The sequence below is a fragment of the Seriola aureovittata genome, chromosome 14 (genome assembly GCF_021018895.1).
Source record: "Seriola aureovittata isolate HTS-2021-v1 ecotype China chromosome 14, ASM2101889v1, whole genome shotgun sequence".
NCBI classification, from domain to species: domain Eukaryota; kingdom Metazoa; phylum Chordata; class Actinopteri; order Carangiformes; family Carangidae; genus Seriola; species Seriola aureovittata.
In genome coordinates, this window is record NC_079377.1 from 18,279,887 (window position 1) to 18,302,940 (window position 23,054).

The 23,054-nt window shown below is 39.9% G+C and overlaps 1 protein-coding gene across 1 annotated transcript; it reads left to right on the top strand.

The window, feature by feature from the left end:
* The first annotated feature begins 250 nt into the window (after positions 1–250).
* Positions 251–22,324, top strand: rgs17 (regulator of G protein signaling 17). The gene is made up of 6 exons (XM_056395473.1): positions 251–405; positions 3,553–3,939; positions 9,355–9,485; positions 13,095–13,169; positions 13,278–13,509; positions 13,850–22,324. Exons 2-6 carry the CDS (start codon positions 3,937–3,939, stop codon positions 14,036–14,038), a joined length of 630 nt encoding a protein of 209 aa, XP_056251448.1. The 5' UTR covers positions 251–405; positions 3,553–3,936; the 3' UTR covers positions 14,039–22,324.
* The last annotated feature ends 730 nt before the right edge of the window (positions 22,325–23,054 follow it).

Sequence of the window (23,054 nt, forward strand, 5' to 3'; positions counted from 1 at the left end):
AAGGCAGACGAAATGTGAAGATCTTCAGTGGATTTTGTATGAAATGTATGATGTGGAATTAAGTCAATGCGGCAGTTTTTCCGGAAGAATATTTTGGAGGGTGGCGGTGTAGTTGTTGCACAACAGGGATGTAATGTGACCCCCCCGTGTGCATTAGTCTGTATGTGGAGCCTCAGCAGTGCATCTTCTCGCCGACTGCAGCCACAGAGCAGCGGTGGCAGCGCGCCTGCGCAGTGCATCCAGGGGCTCGGCGGCGTTCGGTGCTGAAGTGGGGCGGATGGCAGAAAAACAGCGGCGATGGACATAACACCGCAGGATTCCCATTTACGATGTCGTTAATTAAGCATCGGGACATCGCTTTTTCACACCTATCACCCTAGGACACTGACAGCCCAACATAAAGGGGTAAGATGCTGATTTATCTGAGCTAATGCTCCACACGGAATGGCTAGCTGACGTTAGCACGGCGCTAGCTGGTGCTCAGCTGCCACCGCCTCCTCTCGCTGCGAGAGATAGCGGATCTCAGGCTTTCGGCTAAAGCTAGCAAGAAGAAAGTGGGTGGTGTTTGATTTCTGAAAAATTTCGGTGCGACAGTTAGCGCCGTGCTCTCCCCTCTCTAACGGTTATAGCTCCGTGCTGTCGCCTCGGAGGGGATCTCCTCGCCCGGCTGCTCAGACCTGCAGCGGCTCGCCGGGCTCAGATGGTTCGGGCAGCTGCAGAAGAAACCATGTAAAACACCCAGCCCAGCAGCTAGCCAGTAGAGCTAGTGCACAGAGGGAGAGAGCAGGGTCCGATGAGCCTGCCTACTTCTTATCTGAAGATATGCACGGGCCTTCGGGCAGATGCAACAGATCTAGTGCTGCGACAGCACACTCCACCATAAACTGTTTTGTCAACTTCCTCACTTGCGACTTCATTTTGCCACCGCATAGTTATTTAAGCCCTTTTCACCTAATGTCATGCACTGAAACGATATCATGTCGTGCACAGCTAAGGGAGCACCCACACTACAGTTTCCCATGGGTGTGTTGAGTCAGAGGAGCCCAGGTTATGTTGCCACTACATCCTGGATGACTTCATGATTCATCTCATTCAGCTTTTACTCTTCATTCAGAGGCTTGATAGAATACCAGCTGTCTTATCAGCATACCTGTGACTGATGTTATTTGCTGGTAGGATAGAGTAATTTAACTTGAAGTACTGTGCAAACGTCTTAGGCACTAAAAGTAAAGTGAGGATGCTTTAAAAAACAATATCATGAATCATTTTTCTAACCAATTAATTAAACACTAAGTGCAGTAAACAGAGGAAAACCTAAACCAAATGCTTTCGCTTTTAGACAGCACCAGTTCCTCTCTGTATACCTGTGCACTGTTTGTTTTAAGGTACTTGTCAGGAACGTTGTTCCAAGCATCTTGCAGCAGAACTTGCAGATAACACAGATCCTCTGTGGATTTAGGCTGTTTCAGTGTCTTCTGTCTGTTCATGTGATCCCAGACTGACTCCATGAGGTTGTGATCAGGGCTCTGTGGGGGTCACACCATCTGTTGCAGGACTCCTTGTTCTTCTTATTGCTGAAAATAGTTCTTTATGTCTCTGGCTGTATGTTTGGGGTCGCTGTCAAGCTGCAGAATGAATTTGGTATTGTGTGATGGATGAGAATCGAAACATCTAAATTGCCTGAAACATTTGCACGGTACTGTAGACTTAAAACACTGAAACTGTACAGTACTATTGTCAGCAGAGGCAGAGTTAACCAACACCAAAATCATCCCTAAAGACATAAAGAGTGATATCCTGTTTGTTCTCATTGAAGCTGCAGAGTTAACATGGCTAGAGTGCTTATTTCTTTGGTAGATAGTTGTGATGTGATGTGAAATCTCAGCTGCATTTATATTTGTTATAATCATCAGCAAATTCATGTAACAATTCGATCTTTTTCTTAGTCAAAAACTGTCCCAACTGTTTTCTGGTTCAGTCTGTGGCTGCAAATAATGACTGCTTTCAATATCGAGTAATCAGCTGATTGTTGCGTTGATTCCTTGAAGAGTGGTTTAGTCCGTAGAATGTCAGTCATTAGTGAAAAATGTCTTCAGATGTCTTGTTTTTTCTGACCAACTGCCCATATCCAATAGATGTTCAGTTTACAGTGATATTAAGCAGAAAGATCATGTTTTTTTGTATGTTTTAATTAATTTTTTTTTTTGGTAATTTTCGTTGAAAAATTTCTTGAATGATTAATCGATTTTCAAAATGGGTCCAGATTATTTCTCTGTCAATTGACCAATCGATGAATTGACTAATTATTTCAGCTCTAGTTCAGACATAGTACAGACAGCCATTATAAGGATGCTGGCCTCAACAGTTTTGTAAGTCTAATCTTTTTTTGGGAAGCTTGTTTTTAAAGTTACTGTGTTGCTGTCTTCCTCCTGGGAACAGGCAATTGAAAATCTCACAAGTACAACACAAAAGCCTTATCTTTGCACACAGCTATGCAAAATCATTCTTCAGAGACTTTTAACATACAAGGGAAACTTTTGTTTTCAAACCAGTTTAAACTGGCATGAGCATCGATGCTTCCCTCACTGAGGGAACGGTTTTACTGTAGAACAGTATTGAGAAAGCATGTTGTGTCATATGGGTGGGGGGTGGGGGTGGGGGGGTAGCTCCATGTGAAATCCAGTAAATGCCATCTGACTGTGATGGTCTGTATCACCAGTGGCTTGATTGTTTAAACTAAGTGTATCATCAGTCATTTACTGCCTCTGCTTCATTTCCTGCTTCATTTCCTGATTTGGTTCATTTCATCTTATTTCGACCACATCCTTTAACTTGTCATTGATATATGAGCATCAAAGTGTATGTTTGCTGATAAGTAACAAATGATTGTTTCATTATTGATTAATCTATCAATTATTTTTCCAGTTAATGATTATATGTTTAGTCTAAGAAATGCCAGTTAACTGTGAAAAACGTCCAGTTACCGTTTTCCAGAACATTGAAACGTCTTTCAGTAATTTCACCAAAATATAAAGATGCTCAGTTTTTCAATGATATAAAACAAAAAAGCACCAAATCCTGACTTTATGTTAACTGGGAAACAATTTAGAAAAATAGTTTTAATCTTTAACGTCGACCAAAATGATTGAGAGTCGACTACTTGTTCACGCAGCTAATCGTTTCAGCACTTCAACAGTGTGGCCGTTACGTAGTGTGTCCACCAGACAGCAGAGTTTATTTTTCAGTACGCTCAGTACGTATGTTAGTCACAATTCTAGTCACACAGCAAATTTAAGGGATTTGTTAGCATTAGCAAAAATGCTAATGTTGAAAATGAATACTGGCTGATACAGCACATCGTCATTGGATGTATAAAGTCTGATATTGACCTCAAAGTAAGGAGGATGTAGCGCATTGAACATCAGGTTGTGTTGTGTCTTCACAGTGAGAGCAGTAAGACCCGACATATCTTCGCACTGTTGCCACTAAAGATAAATCGATAAGTGATTTTGACTGTAAAACCTGGTTTTGGTTGCCCTGTGTGTTTTTCAGATGCTGTACTTTAACTGCTCCCTGCACTCTCAAGTCCATAAATGATCCAAGGAAGCCGAGGAGGCGACGGCGAGAGAAACAAAAGGAGTGAGCGAGTGAAATAAGGAGACAAGGAGAGGAAGTAGTTACTCTTCACCTCGGCTCTCGTGTCCCTTTCCGTGCCAGTCGGTCAGGGATGGTGAGACCAGTAACTTCTCTTCTCTGTGGTGAAAAGAACCTCCTTGCCTTGCCTCCATCAAGCCAAACAGTCAGTCCATTAGCCAAACAGACGCTCAGACAGTCCACAAGTCAGTCACTCTGTCAACCAGCCTGCTATCGTCCAGCAACCTATTACCTCATGCCATGACTGCTCTGTCTGACCTGTTTTTAGGAACTCATTAATTCATGGTAAGTTTCCCCCCAGCCCCCTCTTTTTACAACTCTGTTGCTTATTGTTCTCACATTTACTTCACATTGTTTACCTTTAAAATGAGCAAAAATCTGTTAAAAAAAAAGTATGATTAAATAACAAAGTGGTTGTTGACTGTAATGCGAGGAGACACTGATGGAGAAGGGATTTTGTTATGGGTTTTATTTTTTGTTCTTTTCCACTTTATGACTTTCGAAGTAGAAAAAAGAGAAACGAAGAAGGACAGACTTGGTTATTTTCTGTTTAACATCACAGCAACGCTCTGTAAATTGTCTCTTCAATATGTCTGTTGAGTGTAAACATTGATGCTTGAGCTGAGAAACAGTAGTTTGACAAAAATGTCAAACAAGGTCCAACTGACCAACCTTTTCCAGAGCTTTCAGCCGCATCCCGCCATCTTTCTCAGTGGTAGGAGTTTGCTTAGGTGTCAAGGAGATTATTGTCTCTACGACAACTTCATAACATCTTCATGACAACTGAGCAAACTCCCATCTGCTGAGGAGGCACTGGAAAGTGCTTGTAAGGGGACCTTGAGTTAAGTTTTGTTCATCCTAAAGAACTGACCTCATGTGTCACGTCTTGCATCGGTTGGTCTACAGTTTTGCTGTTGCTAACGAGAAAGAAAATCTTATTTCTTCTATAAATTTGATCAGGTTCTTCACCATCAGTGTATAAACAATAGCTTATAATGACTAAATGAAAATGCATATATAAAATCTTCTAAATTCCTTATTTAACATATGGATGCATCCTGTTTGCTAAACCCATCCTAGCGCTTAGTTGAAGTCGATCTGCATCAGATTCCGTTGATCGGCCATAATTAGTCTTCAGTATGTGAAGCCTCACAGTTCACAAAGATCCTGTATCAGAGCAAAATCCAAGCCATTAACTGGGAACTTTGTATCTGCTGGAAGTTTATAAAATAAGAACAAAACTGTTGCGTGTCACAGTGGACCTCTCATTAATTATTTGTGCTGCACAACAAGCAAAAATCATAAATTATGGGTAATATTTATGTAACATATTCAGTAGTTTAGGACACTTTTAGGAATATGTTTGCTCAAACAAGAGAACCAAAGTGAAATAGGCTCCTTGTTTTACATTTTCTGTGACTAATAAAAAATTATTATTCTTAAATTGAAAAACGCTATTAATGTTTCTTTTATTTGATTCTATCAGGAGGATGTTTTAGGTCACGGAGTAAAAATATTAAAGAAAAAGAAAAGCTTTGATACTGAACATTCACCTCCGACCTGACTCCGCTAACACTGAGATTAGGTCCAGATTGTAAAGCCCTCTGAGGCAAACTTGTGATTTTGGGAGTATATGAATAAAATTCAAGAACATTTCTACAATGCTGCTGCTTATAATGTTAGGCTAAGCCATTTCTTCTGATCAACTTGATATGAACTATTGCTGATAAACAAAATAAGTTGGCTGAAATACTGTGTGGTGATACTTAAAAATGATAATTTCTCTATCATTGAGATACTCAGTCCTGTAGTCTGGAGTGTTAGAGTAAAGAAAAAGTACTGCGCTTATAAAAAGAAGAAAATAAAAGTCTTCCAGGTCCTATATTTTCTTTTGAGGGAGTGACACCAAGACACAAACAGTGTTTTTATTGGCGTGTTTTTCTGGTAAAATATGAGCCGAGGAAAGTTTGGGAACGAAGGCAACAAAGAAATATTACGACTTCCACAAAAGCCTGATCCACCCAGAAGCTCCTCTCTTTCCCAGGCCTGTATTACTCATTGACCAGGAGTCCTGCTCAGCTAGAGCTCTCATTGGCTTAACCTGTAACATGAATGACTTGTCTACAAGTGGGAGTTAGGAATGACTGTTCCACCCAGCTTTCTAATGTGAAAGACCACAGTTTGTGACTAGTAGCATGTGTTGCCAGATTGAGTGGTTTTCCGCCCAGTTGGGCAACTTTTTATTTAATGGGCTGGGTAGAAATGGCACAGGCTTCTTTTTGTTCCATGAAAAGTCAAGTTATATTCCAATAAGCTGGTTCCTCCTCTCTAACTAGTTTGATTAAGACTGATGGGGCGCTGTGTTCAGCTTGACATTCAGTGACTGATCAAACTGGTCAAAACCAAATGTTACTGCAGTATTATAACCAGGTGGAACCCTTTTTCCTATTCGAATTAGTATTTGGTTTTGCCTCAGTAAAAAAAAGAAGAAAAGAAGTGTATATCTCTTCATATAACGGAAGACTTAACATTTAACGCAACATTACTCAGGAAAAAAACATTTAAAAATCATTTCATTACATTCTCATATCCAACTCTATATAAACCAACCTCTCTTAAATGAAAATAATAAATGTAAAAAATTTGGATAATTACACGATGATTGGGTTCCAAGCTTCGACTGGGTTATTAATCGGGTAGTTACTCCTTAACAGACTCTTAATATTATTTACAGCTCATGCTTTCTGACTGATGAAACTGATGAGAGAGAGCACTGAATAGTGTTTTGGCTGATGTGATTTCCTGTATTTCGATAGTTTCCTCAAACAATTATTCCATGTAATGTCTGAATTAAGAGAATGAGGAAACAGTGAGAGTGGTCACCGGAATACTTTGACAGCACTGCATATATGACGGATCTCATAGCTCCCTTTTTCATCATCGCTTTTCGTTCATCTCATTGTATTTGTATTTCCACTCCATATTTGCATGTCCTGTCAATGCCGCCTCCTTCTCCGGCTTTAGAACAAAGCCGTAGCCTCGCTGTCGTTTTGCATCCAGCGGCCTGTTTTTCCACGGATGATGCCTGGCCGCTGAAAAACTGATGGCCACTCCACTGGTCAGGTGACGACATTTGCATATCAGGCAGGTCGTCTCAGCCTTACCTACCACGTATGGTCGTTGAAGTAAATTGCATGTCTGTGTGCAGAGTAAAGAGAAGGAGAAAGAGCAAAGGCCCGTCTGTTGGTACTGGAGCACAGTTATATTTATTTGGATTTTTAAGTGTTTTTAATGAGGAGTTTAATTTGAACCATGACGTTACAGGTAAGAGTTCTGTTTCTTAAATTAGCCAAGACTGCAGTTAATTAGTGCATTTTTTTCCACTGGATCAGCTTGATGAAATTGAGCTGAAATGCCCCAAACTGTGAAGTGGGGTTTTTTTGTTCATTATTTGGTGACAGAAGAAGAGTTAGTTCTGACATGGCATCCTCCTCTTAGCCAATCTTCATTTCCTGTTGTAAATGTTGGCTGTTGGACTATTTGGGAGAGAGCTGTTATACTCATCACACAGTGGGACAAGGGTTTTCCCGGCCCACCAAGAGTTGCTTCCTTCTGCATGGAGGGTGATGAAAAATAGCATTACTAGACTACACTGTATATCATCACTAGAATGAGTTATCAGAGAAAAGTGTTTTTTAATTTAAGGTTGAAAAGCGCTATGTTTGCATATAAAAGCTCTTTGTGTGATGTTAAAGTGGCTCCTCACATCCCTCCCACCTGGAAGGCTGAGGCTACTGGCACGCTGACCTTCAAAGTCTCTGTAAAGGCCGAGGATTACCGCAGGCGATGGCCAGCACAGCGTTGTCCGCAGAGACTTTAAGGCAGAACAGAGTTAGTTGTCCAGGTCAAACCATGTTTAAGTACAGTAAACCTGATTTAGGTAGCTGCAGCGGCAGAGAAACAACTGACTCACTAAACTGTTTTGAAAAGTTTTACACAGTCCATACCCAAGTTTGCAGCAGCTGAAAGTGATATTGTATAAAATTATAACAAATAGTTTCTCTCTGCGTTTATTTTAGCTCTGAAGAACAACATTGGCTCTCTTCTCGGAGGCCTGCACTCAGCAACATTAAAAGACGTTTTTGTAGGAACTCTTTGTTAAACACCTCCACTCCAAAATACCTAAAGTGATGAGCTGAAAATTCTTTGATTCAAAATGGTCCCATTAAAAATGGTGACAGTGAGATTTTGAACTGCAGTGATTCATTGATTAAACGCTTAGTCATCTAATTGAAAATTGAATTCCATTAGCAACTACTTTACTAATGGAATTCAGTCATTTCAGTCGGTATGTTCTCTCATAGGTTTCTGCAACTCACTGTCTTTACTGTGCATTAGAGCTGGAGCAAGCTGGCACGTTAGTACTGCGGCAAATATTTATTTTCATTAAAACATCAATTAAACTGTAGATTATTATTTGGATAATTATTTGGATGGCATGAAATTTGGTCATGTGGACATGTCAGGGACCCCAGAGGATGAATTCTAGTCTCCGGTGATCCACTCACCTTTAATCCAGTGACATCACTGAGTGATTTTATTTGAAATTTCAATTATTGGATGGATTGTCCAGCAATCAGGAGCAGATGAATTGAAATAATCTTGGCGATGCCTTACCTCTTCATGAAACCCTGTCAACAGATCCACTACTTTGGTTTATGGTCAACTACCTGCAAAACTAATGGCTTTCCCATCAGCCTCAGCTGCAGCTTTGTCTGTGTGTTGAAGTAACAAATGTTTAAGTGAAGTGTGCCACACCAAGGTGGTGAATACATCAGCATTGTTATTGTGAGCATATTAGCATGCTGATGTTAGCATTTGGTCCAAAGCGCTGTGCGAGTGCAGCGTCGCAGCCATGCTAACTGAAGTGTTACCACATACTATATGTTTTCATCACATGTCTCATACATTAAAGAGCAGACTTCACAAAGCCACATCAAAGCATTTGCAGAAATAGTACAGTGGTTTCTGCTGCTGCTTTGATGTGAGATACATGTATCTACGGTGGAATGACGCACCATCAGCCAACAGCAGCACATTCATGTGACCACACTGTATAAAAGAGACACTACAATATTTCACTTTTTGTGACCTATCACTGTTTAAATCTCATCTCCTGCCAGTGCAGAGGATGTTGCACATTCTCAGGCCAGACAGAGGATGAATGTAGAAAGAGCTGGCTGGGTAAATATGAGTGTGCATGTGTACATCAATTTGTGTATTTATAACATGTTTGTCAGTCCATGAACATGATGTGTAAACTCTGTTTTTCTTGTCTGTTTGTGTCTGTGCCCATTGAAATGTATGTGTAGTGTCCGTCAAAGCCGAGTGAAAGACTGGGCTTAAAGCCAGAAACCCTTGTACCGTACAAGGAAGGGAATCCTCTCTGTCCTGCTTGAGTGCTCTCTCTCTTACTTCATCTCTCTTACACACACACACACACACACACACAAACACACACACACACACAAACACACATACACGGTTCTTTTTTATTTTTACCCCCTCTAATAAGAAATATTGCTGGTGAGCCACAAGTAAAACATGGGGACCAAATTTGTAACTGCGCTCACAGTTATATTATTATTCAGTTGGAGTGTATTTAACTGTGTTTATTTTCCACGTATATCCTTTGTAAAGCCCCGGAGTGTGAGTGGAGTGGAGATGAGAAAAAGGCAGGCGGCACACATCGAGGCCCCACCCCAGGCCCCTGGACAGCCCCGACCCAACACCTGCTGCCTCTGCTGGTGCGGCTGCTGCAAGTGTCTCTGGTAAGAAAATACTATACTATACTGTACTATACTATACTATACTATTCTATACTGTACTATACTATACTATACTATTCTATACTGTACTATACTATACTATACTATACTGTACTATACTATACTATACTATTCTATACTGTACTATACTATACTATACTATTCTATACTGTACTATACTATACTATACTGTACTATACTATACTATACTATTCTATACTGTACTATACTATACTATACTATTCTATACTGTACTATACTATACTGTACTATACTATACTATTCTATACTGTACTATACTATACTATTCTGTACTATACTATACTATACTATTCTATACTGTACTATACTATACTGTACTATACTATACTATGCTATTCTATACTGTACTATACTATACTATACTATTCTATACTGTACTATACTGTACCGTACCATAACTACATTCTAGCCACTTTGTGAAGGGCTTTACAAAAGCAAGGGCCTAAAGGCTGTAGCAGCTATGTGGCGTGGCGTTTTTAGCAGCCACTAATAGTGCATTAATTGGAAACATTGCTCATGATGCACTGGCTGGAGTTGGTCTAAAGTTGCCTTAAAAAAAAGAAATAAGTCTGTTCAAAGCAATATCTCGATTCAATAATATTTGGTCATAAAAGGATACAGAGAGATTCCCGGTACACAGCACCTTTAAACGTTATATTATTGGACATTCAGTTGACACATAGATCTTTTTTGTACTTTTATTTTGCTAAAAACAAAAGGGATAGCAGTTCACTTTACAACTTGTTACTTCAACAATGTTAGTTGTATCACCAGACAAAAAAGGGTTAGGGTTAATACCTGAAACAGCAAACAGCTGGTCCTGCCCTTAATCCTGTTGCTAAATCTATGATGCTACACTGATGCTGAACTCCCTAGAAATTCAATTCAGACTTTACACTGACACAGGGCTGGTGTCTGATCCGGCCTTTGCCTCAAGGGGCTTCCTCTGTCCTTAAACCACTGTCCGCAGCTCAGATAAGGAAAACTGGGAGTTCCCTGAACAAAAACACAGCACACTCTGTGCTGGATCATGTCATTTGTTTGAAGTTCTAATAATATTTACACAAATAATACAAATTTATTCTGTGGTTGAAACTTACAGAGATCATCTGAGAGTGTTGTTGCTGCAATCTTTGTTATGTTTTGGTTTTTATTTTTATCTCACCTTGGTCATGCAGTGTTTAGTAATATAAACTGATTTGGATTTGGATCCAGGACCAGCGGGTTTAAAGAGCGATGCCAGTTGGGGTTTTTCTTTACCGTATATCAACAGTACTGAAGCACATTCCCTGTGACGTTCATTATAAGTGACAAGTGTTTTGGCGTAATGTATTTGATAAGGTGTGATGCGTTGGCTCAGGCTCTTGTAAACAGAGTCTTCAGTGTGGCTTTAGATCAAGTTTAGCCGGTCTCCTTACTACAACACCGTGCGGCTGGTTCAGAGCAGACGGGATAGGTGGGATAGTTTACAGTAAAGGCCAGGACTTTGAAACCATTAAAGTTTAAATCTTGTTAGCAAGGCAGGATAGTCGACTTGACTAGAGACAGTTGTTATTTTAAAAGTGAATACTGTTGGAAAAAGGCAAGGCAGGTTTTTCCCTGTTTTATGTCACATCGCTGTATTTTAATTACTACAGTTCAGTGTGTGAATAGTATGACAGTGACATGCTTTTCATCATGTTTAGCTTGAGCCCAGTGGATCTGAAGTTAGCTGTTATGTTAAACTGTTGACTTGTAGCTATGAAGGAAAGGAAGGAGACTTAAATATGTCAGCTTGGGCTTTAGGAAATTGTGGATTTTTGTAACATTTTATAAACTGAACTAATTTGTTGATTAGATGAGAAAATAATGAGAATAATAATTCATAATGAAATGAATTTTAATACCTATCTAATCTAATCCTACCTAGCACACAACCGACACAGTGAGATGTGTCACTGTCTTATACTTTGAGATTGCACTGTAGGTCAGAAACTTGCACAAAGACTTACAGCATCATGTTGCCCCTGAGCAAGGCACCAAAACCAGTAACTGCTGTGCAGCTCCTACAGTTGCCTCACTGTGGCTGCACTCTTGCCCGGAGAGAGGAGTGAAAGAATCATTGTTTGCAGGCAGTGAATGGTGAATGTGCTGCTTCTTTCACACCACTTCATCTGAAGTGGTGGCAGCTTGTGGACTGGGCCTGTAGTGAGTGCTCTGTGACTCCGCGGTGTGTTTTCAATCAAATGCCGGTTTCGGCATCTCCAGAACGAGTCTGGAAAATTGTCTTCAGTAGCCTATAAGTTTATTTATTTAAGTGTGAAGGCTGTGTGGGGGATAATGAGCCTTTTCAGTGCAAGTTTGTGTTACACAGCTGGGACCCAAGTCAAGTGGTAGATATCTGTGGGAGTGTGTGAATTACAGGAGATCTCGTCTGCCGCTGCGGTGAAGTTTTAGAGACTGAGGGTGAATGTGTACAAAAGTGTTACCCACCCTCCACCCCCATACCCTCCAACCCCTCCTCACCCGCCCTTACACAAGGCCCTTATCTGGTTGGGGTGCCTTCTATTTCCATCCACACATCACATGCAAAACAGCTGTGAAGAACAGCCTGTATATTTAGCTGTATTGTGAGGGCGCCCGGGGGCTGTGGCTAGCTTAGCCCATTACTGCCGCACAATGGGGACTTTGACAAGAGACAGCAAGAGGAAGGAAAGATCCTCCATGGTGGGACAAAAATAGACGGCTCAGTGTGTGTTGCATTGTGGACTCAGCAAGTGTGACTGAGCTGCGATAGACAGAGAGGCTACCGTGTGTGTTTCGAGTGTTTACAGAAAGGCTTTCACTGAAGTGTTATTGTTTTATTGACTTTGAATATGTGGCAACATTTACTGGAGATTATTTTTGTCAGTTGAAGCTCATGCTGATGCTCCTCAGTGCGATAAACTCAACTAGAGGAGAGCTGCTGCTAACGGTCGATTTCATTATTGATTTATCTATCCATTATTTTCTTTAGCAGGTAATTTAAAAAAAAAAAGTTTGGGCTACAAAATGTCAGAAAATTGCAAAAAGGTACCATCATGATTTCCCAACGTTCAACGTCTTTATATGTCTTGTTCTGTCTGACCGACAGTCCAGAATCTAAACATCCAGATTACAGCAACATAAGACAAATAAAAACAATAAATCCTCCAAAGTCAGAAGATATTCACTAGATCATGTTTGTGGTTGTCCAAATAATTGCTGACTAATTTTCCAACAATAGTGCAAATTTATCTTTATAAGGATTATTATACCATTATAATTTCAGATTGGCTCTGGACATTCCTAGTTCCTAGAGAAATGCATTTTTCTTTGGGATGTTTAAAAAAGGATGGTTAATGATTATTTGCATTGAAAAGTCATGTATTGGTCACAATCAATGACTTGTTGCAAGCTTAAGCCAGCGTAAATGTAGAACACAGCCTTAATACCAAATACGTAAATAAAAGACTAGAACTCTCCGTCTAGTTAATCTAATGATAAGTTAAATGTATCCATTTTGACGACCAGTCTTTTATTTTGGCAAACAAAATTATTTCCCGTCTCCAGGAACGAAGACAGGATGGAGAGGAGTGAACGGCAGACCTGCACCAAGATGGACAGTATTGAAACTGCAGAAGAACAGTAAGTCCAGTCTTGGATGTTTGTGTCGGTGTGATCGTGTGTTTGCGTGATTCTGTCAGTCCCACGCACATGCACATCTTCAATGTTTTCTTCCATGTCCGACTGTAGACACCCCAGTCTGGATGAGGTGCTGTCGTGGGCACGGAGCTTTGAGATGATGCTGCGCTCGCTGGAGGGCCGGGAGATCTTCCGCGAGTTCCTGCGCTCCGAGTACAGCGAGGACAACCTGCTTTTCTGGCTGGCATGTGAAGAGCTGAAGAAGGAGACGAACCCCTCCGTGGTGGATGAAAAGGCCAGGATTATATACGAAGACTACGTGTCCATATTGTCACCCAAAGAGGTATCGACTGTATTTGTTTTCAATTCATCACAAGTGAGTCAGCACTGAAACAGACAGAAACATGCCTTTTAGCTTAAAAATAGCTTGTGAAATCAAAAGTTTCCTCCCATAGATCCTCGAAAGTAATTTTAACTGCTTGAGAAGTGACTCTGGATCCTAATGGATGGATGCTAATCACTCATCGTCGCATCATAAGCTTGGCTTGTTAAGATGTTTGAGACATTCACATCGCCATCAGGATGAATTGTAATCTCTTTGCTTAATAAAGCCACTGGCACTATGCAGGCTACTGGAAAAAGCCACCGTGGTTCATAAGCTGAATTTGTTTTCTTTACCCCAGGTGAGTCTGGACTCACGGGTCAGAGAAGGAATAAACCAGAACCTGGCCGAGCCCAGCAACCTGATGTACGAGGAGGCCCAGCTCCAGATCTACACCCTGATGCACCGCGACTCCTTCCCCCGTTTCCTCAACTCCTCCGTTTACAGAGACCTCCTGGCCAACAGGAGGCGCACCTGCCTCGACACCTAGACCCGTCCACCCTCCCTCATTGCCATCGTACACCAACGAGACTACTACTTAAACTTCAAATACTACTATGGTGCCAGAAGTCGGGTTTGGAAAATCTCTCCCTCTTTTTTGATTGAAAAGACTGAATGACATCCAAGATAGCTGGTTGTTTTTTTATTTATATTTTTTAAGCAATTTATAACTCCACTGGAGCCAGGTCGGCCTTTGCTGGTTGGTTATTGGTCAATTTAAGACCATTAATGCTGGCCAGTGATTGTTTTGCTAGCAATTTGTGCTGTTTGTTGCGGTTGACTGGCCAACCCACGTGTCAGCTGTTGGTTGAGACAGCCAATCAGATGGCCAGCTGTTGGTTACCTGTGGACAAGGACTCCTCAGGCAGTGGGAACAGAAAGAGAGAGATAGATAAAGAGAGAGACTAAAAGGACAAGCCAACTGTTCCTGTACTGTAATATTTAGACGTCATGCTTTCTACCCTCACTTTAATGTTCTCTCTCTTTACTCATTCTCTCACATATTATTTTGTAAATCTAACTCTGTCCCATTCCTCAGATGTGTTTAATTTGTTTTTCATTTCTCTACTGTCCAAACATGACACCTAGTTGTTGGTGGGAGTTGGGGCGTTTCTGCCCATTTAACCAGTAGAAGCACTGGCTATGCATGTAACTCTCTCTCTCTACAGTAGCTTGACGATGTAAGCCGCGGACTGCAACCGTTTTTTGAATATTGAGATGTGTTAAGACAGGGGACCTGTCTCTCTGTCTGGCTGTCTATGTTCAGTGAAGGGAAAAAGTACACTTCTGCCAATTTTAAGCTTACTGCAGTTTTTTTATTGAGGAGATTTGATGGCTTCTGCAGCAAAGGCAGCAGCAGCAGCAGCAGCAGCACCTACCCATCCATCCATCCATCCATCCATCCATCCACCTGTCCATCCGTCCGTCCAAGCACTTTCCTTTAGGATTCTTTAACCGGGAGAAGTAAGGGCTAGAATTGTGGTTGGGCAGCTACATGTATTATTATTATTATTACTCATGAACTTCAGACAAAAAAATCTCTCCTGAGAAAAATCACAATGCCTTTACATGTAAGAAAAGGCAGCACAAGCGCTGCTGGAGTTTTTCTGGAAAGCAACCACAGTTTGTCCAACGATCCCTACCTCCCTACCCTCCCTTTCTTTCCCCTCCCCCTTCCTCCCTCCTTATCCTCCCTCCAACTCCGACCATCACAGCCTGACAAGCACAGGTGCCCAATGTGGGGGAAAAAAAAAAACACACCACTGGAGAAAAAAACAACTGAAAAAAAAAAACTACATTGACTCCAAATAGTCATCTACATTTTGAAATTCTTGAGCAGAAAAAGAGGGTTTACTTTGTAGTGTTTCACCATGAATTGAGCATTATGGAAAGCTGGTTCTGCTCGGAGAACATAAGCAGAGGCAGCAGGCACTGATGTAACTGAAAGGGTTATTGAGCCCTGGCCTTTGTCTGTAAGGCTTTCACTTTAGAAGCTACAGTGTGTGAGTTGGACGTCCAGTATCTCGCTGCAGATACGTGAACCAGGTGCCAAAATTGATGTCAGAGATGCTGTGAAGAGATATTAGATGTGACTTGTCACCAGGTTGTAGAGTCTCGGTCTTTCCGGTGCATGTCTGTTTCTCCAGCAGATGAAGTTGGGAGAGTGTGTGGTTGTCCTTCAGTCAGCTGCTGCCCATTTAAGACACCGATTTCCCTTTTCTTTTTTACCAGAGCTAGTGAAAAGGGTTGGTATAATAATGCTAACATGCTAGCCTAAGTTTCAGCATGCTGAAGGCAAGCAATTAGCATGCTTGTGCTAGCCATGCTAATCATCCATCCCACTGCCAGCCCTCAAGCACTCTGGTTTGTTTTTCTAATCTGACTTTGACAGCATGCGATGATAATGGTCATGTGTGTGTATGGTACAGTTACACACTTAACAAAAAAAAATTTGAAAAAAAGACTTTAAGGGGATCTTGCCAAATGTCCCATTAACATTTTTATTATATAAAAGAACATTTTGTTTTTTAATAATGTGAACATTTGAACATGAATTTGTTCCTGGCCTGTGGACGTGCAGTAGAAAGTGCATGAGTGCAGTATATGCTATTTTTTTAATCAACCGGGCCTCCAGGTGTGTTCATCATGTCACATGGTGGATAGCTCAAGTCTTGGTTCGGTGGTTAGTGCAGTCTTAAAGTGTCAATGAAACAGTGCCACTCCTCACTGATAAATGTAGGCATCCATGTTGCCACCTCCTTTAACTACCTGAAGTTCACGTGCCAAGTTTGGTTTAGATTCAATTTAAGAGTAGACAACGCAGGATGTCTAGAAGACTATTGAAGTGCAATTGGATGTAGTTAGTGATAATAGATTGGAGTCTATTTGAAGCTGTGTCCCACTATGTTAGATTGGTTTTGAATTGTCAGAAGGTTATCTAATAAATTACTTATCATGACACCTTTCAGGATACTCCAAATGTTTTAATGGAACCACCTCCCTCTAGTTCACATTTGCAATTTTTACCGGAGGAATTTATCTTTAAAAAACAAAGAAATGCAGGTCCTTTTTCCAGGGCATAGAGCCCATGGAATCATGGGAGTCTGAGTTTTCCTCCAGACCTATTTTGTCTTGCAGTAACTAGATGAACCTGCCAGTTCAAAACCAAGCTAACATATTTTCACAAACATTTTCTGTCGTGAATTATTGGTTTTAAATCAGTAAAATTGACACTGTAAAGTCAAGAAGGCAAGTCTGAACCGATAAGTTTTGCAATGTTCCTTATTGAAAATATACTATATTTAACCGTTGGCAATACAGTACTCACATGCAGACTACATTAATATCCATAAGGGCTTGATTGATACTGCTTAGCTGCTTTAATGAAGAGCTGTGCATGCATGCGCCCAGTTGATCAGAAGCAGAGGAATACAGAGTTAATAACTAATTCTGATACTAAAGGATCAATTTTCACACTTACTCCTCAGAGCAAGTTTTCATCTACAGGAAACATAAGCATTTTAGATGTTTGTATTTAGACAACTCTGTAACTTTTCTCTATCAGTAGAAGAATGCCTGTCACTCATGAAGCTCTCTTGCAGACAAATCCCTCTTCTGCACAGTACAGCTATGTCTCCTTGTTGCTGAGTCTATACAGTAATTAACACGAGAATGTTTCACCAAGAACCAGATAATGAAATTATGGTGCAATTAAACCAAGTTTACATTTATAAATTGTGAGATGTGTGTACCTTATTAAATACTCGGAACAATGGGGAGCCGAGCGTCCCCAGTGTGAGCAGAGACGCCAGCAGGTTTAAGGCTGGCGCCGGTCTCTGCCCAGTGCTCACGGACAGTCATGAGTTAAAAACTGGGAGCGTTTTACAGGGAGGACAGGCACAGCAGAAGCCCAGGTTTTCTGCTTACGTCCTTTTCTCTTAATTTATTGTGACTTTTACACAGTGGGGAAAAGTACACGGTTGTTTATTTTTAATAACTGCATTTCAAATGTGGATTTTACAAGCAATGATGATGATGTGAAGTGATGAAGTGTCATCGCTGAGTTTAGATTTTTTCGTCTTTACATTTCCATGGGTTCCAAGTGAGTGGGTTTTTGAAACGTGGCTGTGGTTTTGTTGACTTAAAAAAAAAAACAAAAAAAAAAGAGGTTGAGAGCTGAAGTGTCCTGATTGGATGGAGGAGGTTTGCGAAGCTTTGGCCTTACTGACACGTTTTATTTTTTTTCCTTTGTATAAAAAAAAAAAACAACAACAAACGTCTCTGTAGGCTTTTCACTACCTCTCATGTTGGTTAATTTATTTCACATCTAGTTGTCAATGTACAAGTTGTTTTTAGATCTACTTGAAGCCTAACACTGTAAACAAAAATGTGCACAGAAAAATGACTATGTATATGACCAGAGGGGTTAAAGAAAGCTTGGCCTAGTCAACATTTTTTTTTTTGTTTGTATGTATGTTTGTTTTTAATTGTGTTGAGCTGAACTAGATTTTGCATCTCTATAAAGAATTCAGGAATCCACTGTCTAAGGGCTAATCCCATTTTTGCCTATGCAAATCTGTTACTGTGGGTGAGATGGGAAAGGGGCGAGCAACCGCACCTTTCACCTGTTTTAGATAGACCATGGTTTACATTGCCCTTTGCTGATATTCTTCAATCTTATTCAGCAAAAATGTACGCTTATTTTTGTTTCTATATAAATATTATATATATAAATATATATAAAACAAGTAATATACAGAGAAAATAGTATATGCCTTCGTGATGATAAAAAAGAAACCTTGCTGAAAACAAATAAATGTGTTGTTGTCTGACATTATGTGGCTGTGTGCTGGAGTCTTGGTAAGATGATATAGACGACTGGAATTCAACTGACAGTTAAAGCGACTGACTGACTGACTGTCAGGAAAAACTCTCATTACTCAGGCTACAACTCTAGTAGCTGACCCTGTGCAGTATTTCCTAACTGAGGGGGAGGAGAAAAAAACTTTATTTATTGAAGGAGCAACCACATCATGACTTTGTGTGATAAATATTGTTACCCAGCCCCCAGCCTGTGAGCTCAATTATGTGTTTGGGTCACCCAGGACTTGTTCTTGTCATTTTTCCACTGTAATATTTGGTCATTTTAAAAGCAAGACTATGTAACTTTTGCTAAACAAAGGCCACTGTTGCCACAGATGACAGTTATGGGAGAAGGCAAATGATAAAATATTGTGTAAAAGTAGCACGAGTAGAGAAAAGTCAAATCATAAAGCGGTCACATCGGACCGAGTGAGGCTACAACAACAAAACCATTGAGAGTATTGAATTGAGCACAGGTACGTTTTACTGACTATGAATTCAGCTATTCATTTGCAAGAGTCGCACTGTTTTATTTCTTCATGCAAAAGTTACATAGTCTCACTTTGAAGGGCTGAGTCAGAGCAAACCTGGAAACAAGCTGAGTCATTAATGGTATCTGCCTTTGAGATGTGCACTGTCCATACACAAGTCACATTTTATAACCAGTAATTCATGAATAAAATTGAAGAAAAAAAAAATGCCACTTGCCATGAAATAATTAACATTTTTATCGTGATGATTTTTCTGTTGTTTGTCAGTGGACACTGCACAGCTGTTGTGAATTTTGTAACCGGATGAGTGCAGCACCATGTCGTCAGCAAACAGCAGCAACTTATTTTTCTATTCTTCAACTTCCTGTTCTTTTTGTAGCCACATCCAGTCAGACTATCACTGTGTGAATACAGTAGCGTTGATGTGGAGCACATCAGCAGAAGTGGGCTTTTCTTTTCTTTTCTTTTTTTTAAAATATTCCACTAATGCAAAATATAAGAAAAGTTAATAATATAAGTTACTTACAAGACCATTCACTCAGCTCTTTCGAGCCCCTTTCAGCTTTGAGTTGAAGTTTGATCTAGAGCTAATGATGTTTTTATTTTTTGTTTTTTATATTTCTTTACTTGTACAGTAAATTTAGCTCCTGAACCGAGAGTTGATGTTGTATAGATTTTTCCCACAATTCCTCACAGTGCATCGTGGCTTAAGGGAAAGACAGGTTTTTCGACTGATGTTGGTTTGAAACTCGACCTGCTTTGTGTGTTCCCTCCGTTTGGATTTGGTGCCTCTTTATGCTTCACAACAGACCTCAAGCTCTCTTTCCGTCTCGCTGTCTGTCTCACTTTCTCTCGGGCTCTCACTTCCTCTCTCTGTAACATCACACATGCAACACTGTTAATAGCAGTCAGAGCAGAGATGGCCCTGTTTCACAGCAAAAAAAAACACACTGCTCCTCCTACGATGAATACCGACACCCTCATGTCGTCTCTTTCAAACCTCTTCCAGAGGTGTTTGTGCTACTTTGGGAAAGAGATTATGTTTGTGCGGGTACTGGTTGAAGTTGGTTTTTAACCGTTTTAGGCAATCACTTTTCTCTTTATTGATTTAGATGCCTAAGCCTCTTGGTTTTTGTCATGCCTGTGTAGATAGATCACAGTCGTCGAGAGATGATCTGCAGGTGAAAATAAAAAGAATTTGACTGTCACTTTAGGCGACTAAAAAAGTGACATTTTTTCTATTCAGCATGCTTTTTGCTAAATAAATGAAATAATTCAGTTATTTGCTATAAACGATACTGTATGAGTATGTATTCAAGTACTGCAGTATGCAGACAATTAAAAATATCAGAAACTCTTTTGAGAGGTTCATATTTTTCTTCTAGTATGTTTCACTAATATTGAAAGTTATGGGTACTTAATTCTTGTTTTGAGTGTCTCATGAATTACCAGAATGACTAAAGGACCCTCTTTGTATTAACAAATATAGACTATGGTTGGTTATTTCCACATGCATGACTCACAGAGCAACTTTACCAGGACAGTGCTAGGTGCAGCGGGCTTTTGAATCAAGAAGTCAAGCTCAACTTTTCACTATTTTTCACTGGCTGCTTGACAACTTTTGATGATGACTGAGATCCTGACTGTTTTATTTACATCAAGGCAGGTGAAATTTTATCCTCAACAAGGTAGCGTGGAGTGAAATTTATTTCTCCTTCAGAGCCTCATCTTGAAATACGAAGCAGTTGTGACTTCTGGTTTTCAGATTTAAATTGAACATCTCGGAGCACTGTGTCCCTAACCTCCAATGTCGTGCTGCCCAAGGATCTGATTGCTTTTCATCATGACTTTGAATTATATCAAAGGAAACTGATCATCAATCCTTGATCAGCATCGCTGTCGCCCTGAGATGCAGTAATCCAATAACTGTAGCATTGAAAAGACTTTTCTATCTTATTAGTCCAACCTTGATGAAACACCATCCTCTGCTGTAGAATAGCACAGGCAGGACTCATCTCATCCAGCCTCGTCTTACAGGGCTGTAAATCTGTACTTCAACACAGATCTGGTACTGCAGGTAACAGCACTGAGCATTAGAGAATATGTGCATTGTGAGAGACATTTAACTATGTTGGTATTGGCGATTCTCTGCATGATAGTACAATACAGATGTGACTTGAGTTTTTCACTGAGGACAGTAGAATCAAGATTTAAGAAATATTTACACCCAAGTCTAGTGGAAAAAATGTGGACTCGTCTTGGTTCATAAATTTACACTAGTTGTGTGAAACTGTAGTTAAACTGTGATGAGTGTGGAGAAAAAGTTTTTTGGGAAACGTTCGATACCACTCACTTACATGTACGTGACCAATGAAGCTAGAACCAGCAGCTGGTTATCTTAGATTAGATAGGACTAGCTCGCTAAGTCTAACTGCTATCCTGGCACAGTCCACATATAAAAGGTCACCAATTGTTTCTCTTTTTTTTTTTAAACCAAGTGTAAAAATAAAAATGTATGGTTTTGTGGGGGATAATGTGTCAGACAATTCCACGGCGACTAAAGAGCTAGTTTGGCTAAGCTAAGCTAACTGTCTGCCTGCTCCAGCTTCATAATTATCATACAGACTGCAGCAGGTAAAGCGACTAAATGTAGTTGAAAAAAGTAATAATTGAGCCATGTAAAATCTGAATACACAGAAGGAAAAACCAGGTTGAATTTGTCTGACACAGTGGTCAATGTAACTGTCCCAGTAATGCTTCTTTGGTGGATAATGTGCCAAAATTATAATCTACCTTTTGTTTCAATGTAAAGGGGTCAAAGGAGTTGTTGGAATATAAAATCACATATTCCATTGGACTCAAAATGTTCCTTACGAAACGCATTTTATTTGTATTCTCGCGTTGCTGTTGTAGGTTTGTGTCATTTCTCTGAATCATCCGCATATAATCTACTTCATCGTCATGTAACCAACACACCTGAAGACTTTGTAAACAGACACTGAACATTTTGGAGTGTGACTGATGTGGACTACGAGCAACCATATCAGATCCATCTGAAATTGTAACTGTGTAACAAAAGAAGCTGTTCACTAGTTTTCAATTTGTTTTGTACTGTTTTAATTTATTTTAACAGGAAGTTTATTTCAGTCAGTTTTTTTTTTTTTAAATCTCAAAAGACAAAAAAATTGTTGTTCATCAGCCTTTAACTCCATATGAATTACCATCACGTTAACAGCGTGTTCAGTTGTGGTACATTTTGATCTACGGTTCAGTCTCTGTCTCTGTTTACACAATGACATCTTGTATTAAGAGAAGACTCCAATGGTAACTGCCCTTGAATATCTGTAATTTAAATAGTGCTGCTAGAGAAAGAAATCTAAATGTAACAACTTACAATAAATACTTAATAGATTTTTGCCAAATGTTGACTGTGTCTTTCTTTTCTTTGGAGGTTTGGAAGATTAAAAAGAAAAATGACAATGTTGGTTGGTGAAAATTTCACTTAGTAAAACATCTCAATATCTATTTGATGCTGTAGCACCACCACGAGGTTGACATGGGGTTTTTCATGAAACGTCTCGGCCAATATAGGATGCATTGTCATGAAAATTTGTAATAACATTTCCCGTCAGCCTCAGCTAAACTTTGTACTGTGTTTAGTGCTAATTCAGCTCAGGGAAAAACAAGGTCATGAGTTCACCAATGCACATTTCACCACCCTCAGGAAAATTTGACCATAAATTATAAGAATTATCTTGTGGATATTTGGATATTATATTCAATTAGTTCAATTATACTTTATGTACATTTTATTTCCCATAAATGAAAGCATGTCAAAGATTTCTCCAGATTATAAATTTGTGGAGAGGAGTGCTGAAACCTTTATTTGTTTTATTGTTGGGTTAAAAGTAAAGGAATTTAAACAAACAGTGTCTAAAAGGACTGGATACTCGAATAAAATACCCACCTTATCTTAGTGTCTTATCCTAAATCGTCCATCCTGTTGAGGTTGATTCGGGTGTTGAATTCCTCTTTTTCTGTTTCAGTCAGCCACAGTGAAAAATTTTTTTTTATATACCGTCAAGTACTATAGTCCTCTACAGTGTTTCCTTTGCCTTGGGGAGTAGTGTTTATAGGAGGTGAGGAGGTCAT